At 47.8% G+C, this 12640-nt stretch overlaps 1 protein-coding gene across 2 annotated transcripts in view; it reads left to right on the forward strand.

Moving 5' to 3' along the window:
- The first annotated feature begins 922 nt into the window (after positions 1-922).
- Positions 923-12640, forward strand: part of C5 (complement C5) — a 114469-nt gene continuing 102751 nt past the window's right edge. For both annotated transcript variants that reach the window (XM_073558927.1, XM_073558936.1), the window contains exons 1-2: positions 923-1071; positions 1696-1888. In XM_073558927.1, the coding sequence (XP_073415028.1) occupies positions 1007-1071; positions 1696-1888 (258 nt within the window). In that variant the 5' untranslated portion in view covers positions 923-1006. The remainder of the gene's footprint in view (positions 1072-1695; positions 1889-12640) is intronic.

Below are 12640 nucleotides of genomic sequence, written 5' to 3' on the forward strand. Positions count from 1 at the left end.
TGGGGGCACTGTGGAGATCACTGTTATAGGGGAACTGTGGATGTCACGGTTGTAATGGGGGCACTACGAATGTTGTTGTTATTATGGGGGTACTGTGAATGAAACTTATGAGGACACTGTGGATGACACTTATTATTGGGCACTGTTGATGTCGCTGTTATCACAGCACTGTGGATATCGCTGTTATTGTGGGGGCAATGTAGATGACACTATTATGGAGTACTGTGGATATCGCTGTTACTTTTGGGGGCACTGTGGATGACACTTATGGAGGCACTGTGGACGTAGTGGTTATCATAGAGACACTGGATATTGTGGCCGCACCTAGGAACAGAAGTTATTTTTCTTATGGGTAATTAACTCTATTTTTTTCTATTTATTGTTACTGCATACCTTTTAATGACAGCTTTATTTGTGACAAACACAAGTCTGTTTTGGATACATGGTTTAGCTTAGGTGGATTCATTCAATCCGTCACAATCCATGTGGGTGGGTGGTTTGATCCATCTTAACTCTTTTCCATGTGGTTGCTGCTGTTTCGATATGCTAGCCTGTTCCTAATTTGCAGCTCCTTACTTTCCGTTTCTTGTGGATCACATTTCTCTTCCTTTATATTACCAACTTTTTAATGTTTTTGCAATTGACATTTGTTGGATACATTTTGTATTAATAAAATTGCCATATCTTTAATATATGGTGACTCGTGTTCTCCCTTTTTTGGTATATGGCATTTTTGAGTCAATATATTTGTGATTATTGTGGTTAATTATAGTCTGGTGTTTTATGTTCATGATGTGTACGCCAGTTGCGCTGTGCATACGTTACACTGTGTCAGGACCATTTCATCACTGATCAGCCCCTTTCCCGTCACTGACGACTGACCAGTCATGTGACCTGGGCAGAGAAATACTAAGACCTGGGTCAAAGTACTACAGTTTGCAGTCAGCAGTCCAGAGGCTGCGGACCCTCCAGCGATCACATCCCTGCAGCCCAGTGATCGACTACCATGATCCTTCTCTACATAGCTGTACTCCTCACTCTTTATGGACGTGGCTTTAGCCAGGAGCAGACGTGAGTCACAGAACCCTGCAGTCCTATGTAAATCTCAGAACGATCTGATATTCTCTGTAGTCTTTGTTTTTCTTATTTTCACCATCTTCAGGATCTCTGCTTGCTGTCGGTAAGTAGCAATGTTCTAATTTCGGTCCAAAGGCGGGACAGCTGTCCAGACCTTAATCTCTTGGAATTGGAATTTTGCTACAGTGTATCGGTGTAGACATCCTCTGGGAACTAACCGCAGCAGCACTGATCCCTGTTCTGTCACAATGTGTCAGTGCTTTGGATGGTGTGGAGGGTTATGTTCCCCACCAGGGTTCCTCTATAGCACCAGCTGAGTGCCACAGAATGCTACCAGGAGGTGGTCATCCTGGCAGCGGGGGCAGTCAGACAGGGACGGAGTCTGATCAGATAAGGATTGTACAATCAATCAGCATCTGATGAGCAATTGGAGCAGAGATTGCACAGATATCTGTGATCCCACTCTGGTCGCTTCTGGTCATATGCTTAGATTGGATTGGACAAAGGATCATCAGACATCCGGACCAAGCTTCTCATGGCTTTGAGTATTGATCAGATTCTTCACAGCTAAGGGTTTGTTACAATGTATCAGTGTTTAGCTTTTGTGGTGTCTTGCAGGTACCTGGTGATGGGTCCCCGAGTGTGGCGGGTCGGCGCACAGGAGACGGTGCTTATCCAGGCCTTCGGATACAAGGAGAATCTCCCCATCACAATCTCATTACATACTTATCCCGATAAACAGAAAACATTCTCCATCAAGAACCTGCAGTTGAACAGTAGCAACAACTTCCAGGGACGGGTGACCCTGCAGGTGAGCGTGGGGGACGGGCTAAGCAGAGGGGAGGAGCACAAGTGAGCGCAGGAGAGGAGCACAGGTGGACACTGGGGAGGGGCGAAGCACAGGTGAGCACGGGGAGGGGCTAAGCGTAGGGGAGGAACACAGGTGAACGCGAGGGAGGAGCGGAGCGGTGCCGGGGGCCTACACAGAAGGCATGGGGTCCCATAGCAGAAGCTCTAACTGCCCCCCACAACAAAAAATAATTCTCCTATTGAAGCCACTAAATTCATCTTTTATTGCACCAATAAAGTATGATAACAAAAGTGCCACACAAACACTGTCTGTATGAAAGTTCCAGGGTGAATTCCTTCACAGTATCCTCCATACACAGTATGATAACCCCATTGTACCCCCCTCAACTACCCCAGCAAAGTATAATGACCCCAACACAATATAAATCTCAACTGTGAGCCCCACACAGCAATCCATGCAGTTTAATGGCCCCCCAAATCTCTACACTGTATAAAGGCTCCTACTAGCTCTCCAAACAGTATAGTGGACCCCACACAGTCCTTCACACCTCAAATAGCCATACATAAAGTAAAAAGGCTCCCTCATAGCCCTCCAAATATTATAATGGCCCCCCACATAGCCCTTCATATAGTATAATGGCCTTCACAGCCCACCAAATATTACAATGACCTCCACATAGCTTTACAAATATTATAATGGCCCCCACATAGCTTTCCATCTATAATAATAAATGCCCTAAGCAGCTTCTGGTTGTAACAGTTTCCGTCCAGTTGTAACCGGTGACGTCAACGCACACCTCTTTCCATGTTAACCCTCAACACACCACTCCTCCTCAACACACACACTCCTCTCACCTTTCACCATCTCCACTCACGTCCACTCACTCTTTCACTCCACATACGACCGTTTCTCTCACTCCGTCTCTCATACTCACGCCGTCATCGCCGCTGATCCACGATCCCCGACATCTTCCGCCGGCGCCATACTGGATCCAGACGTCCTCCACGCCGGTGACACGTTCTTGCGGCGATGCCATCTTGAGTGTCGCCGGCGTGGAGGACGTCGGGATCCAAAATGGCGTCGGCGAAATCTCGCGAGATTTCGCCGATGCCATTTTGGATCCCGACGGCATTAACGCCGGCGACATGTTCCTGCAGCGACGCTATTTTGGATCGGCGAAATCCCGCGATACTCAAGATGGCGTCGCCGCAAGAACATGTCGCCGGCGAGGACGACGTCGGGATCCAAAATGGCGTCGGCAAAAACTCGCGAGATTTCGCCGACGCCATTTTGGATCCCGACGTCGTCCACGCCGGCGACATGTTCTTCGGTATTTCACGATGAGGGGCCATTAAACTGCATGGATTGCTGTGACGGAGTGAGAGAAGGGGTCGTATGTGGAGTGAAAGAGTGAGTGGAGATGGTGAAAGGTGAGAGGAGTGTGTGTGTTGAGGGTTAACATGGCAAGAGGTGTGATGCTATCGCATCCTCCTGATGCGATAGCATCGGGCCATAATCTAGTATAGTATAATGGCCCGGACATTGCCATCCCCCATAGTCCTCCATATAGTGTAATGGGCTCCACATAGTCCTCCATATAGTATAATGAACTCTCTATAGTCTTCCATATAGTATGATGCCCCGATAGTCCTCCATATAGTATAATGCACCTCCATAATCTTCTATATAGTATAATGCTCTCCCCATAATCCTTCATATAGTATAATGCACTCCCCATAGGTCCCCCATATAGTATGATGCCCCACCATAGTCCTCCATATAATATAATGCACTCTCCATAGTCCTACATATAGTATAATACACTCCATAGTCCTCCATATATAATTAACCCCCATATTCCTCCATATAGTATAATGCACCGCCATATATAATGCACAGCCCATAGTCCTCTATGTTAGTATAATGCACAGCCCATAAACTTCATATAATATGATGCACAGCCCATAGTTATCTATGTAGTAGTATGGCCACCGTGTACTCACTGATTTTAAAAATTACTTACCTGTCCTTGGTCCTCTGCTGCTTAAGTCTCTATAGGGAACGTTCTGAAGCTGTATCTTCACTGTTACTTCTTATACGCAAGGGATAATAATGGAGTGCTCTGCTCCCTCTTTCATCATTGTTTTCAACTGTATCGACATCCGCAAAGCTGATACAGCTGAAAGTGTGATGCTGGGTGGGGGGGCTGGTGTCGGTGCTGACACCGGGCCCCTCTGACTCACAGGCCCCATAGCGACCGTGTGGTCTGCAGCCATTGGCGGTATGCCACTGGGTGGAGAGCAGATGAATGTAGGGTAGGGGTGGAGCACAGGTCAGCCCAGGGGAAGAGCTGAGCACAGGTGAGTACAGGAGAGAAGCATAGGTGAGAGGCAGAACACAGGTGAGAGCGGGGGGGAGGGGTTGAGCACAGGTGAGTGTGGAGGAGGGGCTGAGCTCAGGTGAGATCTGGGGAGGGGCTGAGCACAGATGAGCGTGGAAAAGGGGCTGAGTGCAGATGAGAACAGGACATGGGCTGAGCACAGGTGAGCAGGAAGCAGTGGTAGAACAAAGGTGAGCATGGGTGAGAAGCAGAGCACAGGGAGGGGTGATGTACAAAGGACCCTATCAGTGATCATGGGGGAGGAGCATTACGCAGCTCCTCATGTTATCATATTCCATCACAAGGGGATTTAATATGGAGGATACCTGTAAATTAAGTGTCCCCTCAGCTTGATATGTGTTGCTCCCTGGAGTGCAGTTCTGGGTAGTGACATCCACTCTTGAAAAACCTGTTTAACAAAGCATACCACTGTGTCCAGTTGTGGCTATTGTCAAGGTTCCTTGAAATGCTTAGCTTTGGGAACATATGGGGGTGTAGGCGCATTCATTATAGTATTAAAGTCTGTTGTTGCTTTTGTACCCCCTTTTCTTTTTTGTGATTAGTTCTTAGTGGTACTTGAAGTTGGGTCGCCCTCGCACACCCAGGGCAGCGGGGTACTCAGTACCGGGCCGGTGTCAAGGTGGGAATGTGTCACAGCAGCGGTGACCCGGTCCGTGGCGCCCAATATCAATGGCGGTGATGTAAATGGTGTTACAGTTTATTAGAATAGTTCGTGACGCCACCCGTGTTGTTTGGCAAGTAAGATGTTAAGCCGTACGCTGCATACAGATCCGCTGGGACTGATGGTGTGATGCAGCAAAGATGGTGTAGCTCCCCACAGGTGGAGCTGTAGTCCCAGGGCAGTGTAGGTGCAATGGATGAGGAGAGGCACAGAATGGTATGGAGCCTGGTACCCAGGTGTAGTGGTGCGGAAATAACTGGAGGACACCAGAGTATGCGGTTCCAAAGCTTTACTCACTGTTTGCAGTTCACACAACTGCCTGCCTCCGTACTGTGTTCTCCAGGTCAGGGCTCCAGCCAACCTCCAGGCAGGATCGGATTATCCCTTCCACACTCCACCAACATGTACCTTACTGAACGACTCCTCCAATGCGCCTTTAGGTGCGAAGCACTCCAGTACTTAGTTACCCTGGAATGCCTCTCTCTAGGTGTTCCTAGTCTTTACTTGTATGACAGACAGCTGTAGCCTGCTTCGGGTACTCCTCACTGCGTCCCGGCTCTCTATTCAGTTGCTGTTGTGTCCCAAGTCTATGATGGGAGCAAGGCGTTAGCGGCTCACTACTCCTCCGGTGTCTGTTGCCGGACATAAAGATCCAATCAACCTCGGGGACCGGGCCCCGGCCTTTGTGCTCTCTGGACTGGAAGGGTTCTCTATCTTTCTTCAACCAGCTTCCCACCATCCTTCTCTTCTCCTTCGTTCCGATCTGTTCTATCTCTCTTATGGAAGGTTAGGTTATCAATCTTATCAGTCTCTTTCTCTGGTCTTTCTCGTGCCAGCAGCCCAGATCACTGGGACCTGCTGCAGCACGTCCTTCAGACACCCATCTTCTCTCTTCTCTCTCCAACTAACCAACCAACTAACCCCTAACTCTCACTCTTCCCACTCTTTTATATCATCTCACTCCACCCGCCTCCCAGCACATCTCATGTTACGAAGCAGGGTTCTACGAGGGGTGCTCTGCTAACCCCCAGCCTGAAGCTGTTAGTTGGCCCCACTGAACTATCCTGTGTGTGGAATGCAGGTGTGGAGCGTGGTCAGGAGTTCCCACCTTACCTGGATGGTGGGGCACTACACCTTAGGAGAAGGTGCAGTACCTCTGTGGCGACTGAAGCCTCAGGGGCGCCACAAAGTCATCTATATGTCACCAGTATCTGCCAGGAATAAATGCGGAAAGATGCGGCCATTGGTTAGAGCAGGAAAAGGTTTTGATTTGATTGGCCCAATACTGAAAGGGGCGGGAAGATGAAAGGTTTAGGCTAAGTTCACACTGGGCGTTTTTGCTGCATTTTTTTATGCGTTTTTTTAAAGCAAATTTTCAGCTGCGTTTTTCAGAACCAGCAAAGCTTATAAGATTTCAGAAATCTCATGCACTCACATTGTTTTTTTCATGAGTATTTTGTGCTTTGCATGGTTTTTTGGACATAGAGTATGTCACTTCTTGCAGCATTTTTCACCCATTGACTTGAATGGGTGGTGAACAAACGCTAAAAAAAGCTCTAAAAATGCAGGTATCAGGTTTTGCTGCGTTTTTTGTGCCAAAACCTGATTCTATTGAATAGGTTTTTTTTTTAACACTAAACTTTATCAGCATGCACAACAGACAAATCTAGCTTACCAAAACTGCTACAAAAACGCCCAAAAAAACAAGGACAACATGCTTTTCTTCTGCAGCTTCTTTCCTGTCAAGAGATCAGGTTTTACTGTAGAAAGAAAATTGGCGAAAAAACGCCTGGTGTGAACTTACCATTATAAGACCCTTCCCTGCTGTTAGCACCATGCCGAAGTCCTGCTCTGGCAGGCAGGGTCCCCAGCGTGTCTCTTTACTTACCCGTGCTGCGGTCAGTTCTTCCCTTCCCCATGCTCTGCATGCTTCCAGTCGGTCCTCTAGCCATGTCCTTAGGGCACACGCGTGTGCACTCGCTCCCTCTTAAAGTATCAGCGCGTGCACTTGCTATTTCCTGCCCAGCCAATAGCTGTGGGACTTTATGTATATTTTGCTTCCTCCCCACTGAGGAGGTGCCTTGTCACGCTGCAGCTATGCAGGTAACTGCAACCTCCACTAGGTGGCAATAGAGTGGAAGGATAGTAACAAGTCAGCAAGGGCAGACCTACAGTGCTGCAGCGAAGCTACCACCATGTGGCAGCAGAAAAGTCAAACAAGCCGAGTCAAAACCTAGACCGTCACGCAGTACAAAGTTGCATACTAGTCCCTGCTGCACACAACTGCAGATTCTGCCTGCTGCACTCTGATGCAGATCCTGCCTGCTGCACTCTACTGCAGATACTGCCTGCTGCACCCTAATGCAGATCCTGCCTTCTGCACTCAACTGCAGATCCTGCCTGCTGCACTCTGATGCAGATCCTGCTGCACTCTACTGTAGATCCTGCCTGCTGCACTCAACTGCAGATCCTACCTGCTGCACTCTGATATAAACACTGCCTGCTGCACTCTGATACAATCACTACCTGCTGTACTCTGATACAAACCGGGACCGCTGCACTCAGGTGCGAACTCTGCCTGCTGCACTCTGATGCGAACTCTGTCTGCTGCACTTGGATACGAACTGTCTGTTGCTTTCTAATACAAACCCTGCCAGCCGCTCCCTCCAGTCTGTCCTCTGGATCCAGCTGCTGCATTTCCATTGGTCTATCCTGGAGTGGCACCTGGAGTTCATTGGGAGCCAAGTCTAACCTCCACATCAGAGGCTCTAGTGAATAGTCAGGTGTTTGCTTAGTCACATCCCTCCAGGATCTCTATTGTCCGTGTCACAGTGGTTCCACAAACCACGTCCGTGACAGTTTGATCAGGCCATGCACCCCGGATCCTGCCTGTTCGGACCATGTACCAGGAGCTTTGCCGACAGAAAGACGCACAAGAAGAGCTGTCCATACAGTTGCAGTCTTTAACCACTAAGTTGGAGGCCTTAAACATCCCTCCAGAGTTCCAGCATGTTGAAGCAGCCGTGTCTTCTCCAGAGACTTACCAGACAGTTTGCTTAGTTCAAGATCCAGGTGCCCAACTCGCAGCCCCACCATGTTTTGATGGCAATCCGAAGCTCTGCTGCGGGTTAATCAATCAGTGCCGGCTACATTTTGAACTCCTTCCTGTCACGGTCACGTGTGTCTGGACGCAGCGAGTATCGCAAGGCGAACCCATATGACACACGTGACCCTGGATACACCGCCTCCAGTTGGGCGAATTTAAATAATAACACGTGCAGCTGGATACACCGCCTCCAACTGGCGAATTTAGGTATTACACGTATTTATACAATAGTCTGGAAACCCCGCCTCCAGTAAGGCGAATTTAAATAATAAAGGGGAACATGGGTAACATTAACAATGGTGGGCCCTGCGATAGGGAATAGGGACAAGGAGACCTCCTGCACTCCCCTGAGCAAGAGTCCCTGCACTCCTCACGTTCCCTATGCCAGTTCCGCACCGGGCGACGCACAGAAACCTTAAAACCCTGACTTGCCCTGACCCTAAACCCTCACTAGGGAATTGGTCGCTGCGGAAACTAATCCCACCACTGCACTAAACACACACAAGGGAAAATGACAATACAGGGGGAACACCACTTAGCTTTGCTCTGTTGCGTACGCTCCTAGCAACAGAGCCCACCACCTGCGTGCATCTTCTCCTCCACCCGGATCCATCACCATAACCGGATCCATCACCATAGTGCAGCCTTGGAGCAGAGTCCACCACCAGTTGCAGCTGCCCAGTAAACAGAGTCCCAAAGATGAGTCCAGCTTCTGCCAAAAAGTCCAGTATGCTTGAGTCCAGTTTTCAGCCACCAAGTCCAGCATGCTGAGTGCAACTCTCACCATCGTCGCCACTCCACCAAGCCATGCAAGCACCTCCTGCTGACACCATAAACTGCGACTCCAGCCCTCCATGCAGACTCCATAGCTGACTCAACCCCTCTGGCTGGGCTGCCCAGGACTCTCATTCAGCTCCTGCTTTCACCCAGGCTTCCTTGAGAATGACTAACTCACAATATCACCAACAGTGATCAAACACACCTGACACTCATTTATAGAGCATCACACCTGTTTTATAATTATGTGCACATTAAACCAAAGAAACTAAAGTGCATCACCGCTTGGGTTGGGCGCTTTTACCCACTCTCAGATAGAGAGATGCTAATCTTTGGAAGGTGAAAGGGGTTTGGAGTTGATAGTATAAGCTGGTAGGGGGGGATTATTTGGAGGGCGGTGGGCCGGGGAGGAAAAAGGTGGTGGAGAATGAAGGGGGTGGGAGGGTAGATTGCGATAATTGGAGCTCTTTTGGGTTCTAATGCTGGAGATAAATGTTTTCAGTGTGATATGGCTAGATAGAGTAAGGGTTATTGGCTGGAACATTCGGGGCCTTGCTGACAGGAGTAAGAGAGCGGCTATACTGAGACATGCTCTTTCTTTTAAACCATCTATTTTGTGTCTGATGGAACCACATCTGGTCAGGGACAAGATTGGGGTTTTGGCCTGAAGGTGGATTCGTCATTCATATCACTCTAAGTACTCTAACTATGCAAGGGGGGGGTCTCGGTCTTGGTTCATACGTTCATACTTCTGTGCCTTATGAGGAGGTGGAAGTGCGATTGGATAAAGATGGACAGTATGTGTATGTAGTGTGTTGTGTGTATGGGTACATGTTGTGTCTGGCTGCAGTGTATTTCCCGCCACTATACATGGATACGAAATTGCATGAGATTCTGGATCCCATGAGGCACAGAGGGGGGATATTGTTGTTGATAGTTGGAGATATGAATAATATTTTGAACTGGGAGCTGGATAGACAAGGGGGCGGCATGAGATGCACAGCACGTTGAAACATCCTTTGCAAAACATATAAAAGAAGTTGGTTTGGTGGATTTGTGGAGAGTTAGGAATGTAAATGTGAAATGTTACTTGTGCTTTTCGGCTTCGTATAACACTATATCTAGAATAGATATGGCATTTGGAGACAGACTTTTAGATGCGTGGGTTAGGAAGGTGGACTATTTACCTAGAGTGGCCTCTGACTATAAACCGGTGAAGGTGGTAATACAGATTGGGATGGGAAGAGCCTTGTTAAAATCTATTGATGTGGAGAAATTTAGGGGGGAGGTGGAATTATTTTTCCAGGAAAATGAAAAGAGTGCGCATGAGGGAACTGTGTGGGATGCCATGAAGGCCTTTCTTAGAGGCCTGTTCATTAGGGACATTTCCAGGTGTAAGAATGAATCTAGGCGGGAGGCGCAATAGGCGTTGGAAGACTTGAGGAGTGCAGAGAGGGAGGCGGTGAGTCAGCCCACCCCAGAGACGCTGGGCGCCTAAAGGGAACACAAGAGGCACTGGACAAGATCCATTTAAAAAATGCAAAAAAAGAGGCAGGAGTTTCAGAGGGTTTCATTTTATGAAGACGGTGAAAAAGTGGGTAAATTCCTGTCATTGATAGCGGCTGCTCAGAGGAAATCGTCTTATGTGTATAGTCTATGATGAGGAAGATAGGCTGGTGGTGGAGACAAGGGATATTTTGGGTGGATTTGGGAGGTTTTATGGAGAGTTGTACAGTTCTAAGCTTTCGGCTTCTAGGGAAGAGATTTTAAGTTTTCTGGAGGGTGCGGGCCTGTTACAGCTCAGTGCGGAGGATAGGGATAGTTTGGAAAAACCCTTAACAGTAGAAGAGCTGGAGGAGGCTTTGGTCTCCATGGCAAACGATTAGGCTTCTAGGGAAGGTGGCCTACCTGTTGAAGTATATGAACATCTTAAGGATATGTTGTTACCTAGATTATCTGATGTATTTAAGGGAGCCCTAGGGGAGTGATGGCTGCCGGAGTCTATAACGGAGGCAACGATTGTGGTTTTGCCTAAAGAAGGGAAAGATGCTCGGAGATCGGATTCGTATACAAATTATTGGCAAAAGTCCCGGCAGGCAGGCTGGCGAGGGTGGTTACTGGTGTGATTCACCCGGATCAGTCTGGGTTTATGCCTAATAAGTCAACAGCCATCAATCTGAGGAGGCTATTCTTAAATATTCAACTGCCTGCGGATAATGCGGGTTACAGAGCGGTGGCTTCTTTGGATGCCCATAAGGGGTTTGATTGTGTAGAGTGGGAGTATTTTTGGATGGTACATGGGCAAATTGGTTTTAGGCCGATTTTCATTACTTGGGGAAGGCTGCTCTATTCCTCCCAGGTGGCTAGAATAAGGGTGAACGGAGGGAGATCGGATAAATTTGATCTTACCAGAGGGACTAGGCAGGGATGTCCTCTCTCTCCATTATTGTTCGCCCTCCCGATTGAGTCACTTGCTGCTCATATTCGGAGAGCAGCTGGAGTTAAAGGCTTTAAGTATGACCCGGTGGAGGAAAAGATTGCACTTTATGCAGATGATGTTTTTCTGTTTTTGCAGGATCCCTCGAGTCATTGTCGAGCAGATTGGGGTTATGTCGAGTTTGAAGATAAATTGGGACAAATCCAATCTTATGACAATAGACAGGGATAGAGTGGGAGAGCTGGGAGAGATGGGATGTACTAAACTCAGAGTTGTTGACTAATTTAAATATCTGGGAATACAGCTTGCTCTGCCAATCAAGGAATATACTAGGTTGAATGTGCTTCCACTCCTGGCTAGATTTAAAGATAAGGCCCAGACTTGGTGCAAGCTGCGTCTTTCAGTGGTGGGTAGGACGAACCTGTCTAAAATGATACTTATGCCAAAGCTCCTATATGTACTTTATGATTCGTCGATCTGGCTCCTGTGGGGTTTATTCCAGAGACTTAATTCCATATTTTGAAACTTGGTTTGGGGTGGATGTCAACCCAGGATAAAACTAGAGATCTTGCAGAGACCCAAGGATGGGGTGACTGGCTCTGCCAAACCCGTGTATATACTTCCTGGCGTCGCAAGGCCAACATATTAGAGGTTGGTTATCAGGGGTCCCTTTGGTGCAAGAGCTTGAGGATGGGAGTTTTGGGCGGTTGAGTAAGAGTTTCCCCACTCTGGATCTGGTGCAGAATACATGGTCCAGGATCAAAAAGATTAGAGAGATTTCTGAAATGACGATCTACACTCCCGTCTGGTTGAATGAAAATTTGGGCGAATTCCATAAATTGAGTGAACAGAAAGCCTGGTCGTGTAAGGGGATATATCACAGCTATAGGTGAATCAGGAGTTAGGGTCATTTAAGACCTTACAAGAAGAATTTCAGGTGCCAGATACGGATTGGTTTCGTTATATAAAGGTTCAACATGCCTATAGGTTGCAGAGGCGGGTTTGCAGTTTTGGAGTCCAGAAAGATATTTTGTTAGATTATTTTTGTATGGAAGGGTCCACGAGAAGGGTTATATCCACGATCTATGAAGACCTGTTACACACCTATTTGTTGTGGCACCCTGTTAGAGCATGGGATAAATGGGAGGAAGAATTGGGAGTATTTGATGATGAAGTTTGGGAGTCTATTTTAACCCCTTCACCCCCAAGGGTGGTTTGCACGTTCATGACCGGGCCAATTTTTACAATTCTGACCACTGTACCTTTATGAGGTCATAACTCTGGAACGCTTCCATGGATCCCGGTGATTCTGACATTGTTTTCTCGTGACATATTGTACTTCATGTTAGTGGTAAAATTTCATTCAAATA

The sequence above is a fragment of the Dendrobates tinctorius genome, unplaced genomic scaffold (genome assembly GCF_039654945.1).
Source record: "Dendrobates tinctorius isolate UK_male_01 unplaced genomic scaffold, ASM3965494v1 ptg000013l, whole genome shotgun sequence".
NCBI lineage: Eukaryota > Metazoa > Chordata > Amphibia > Anura > Dendrobatidae > Dendrobates > Dendrobates tinctorius.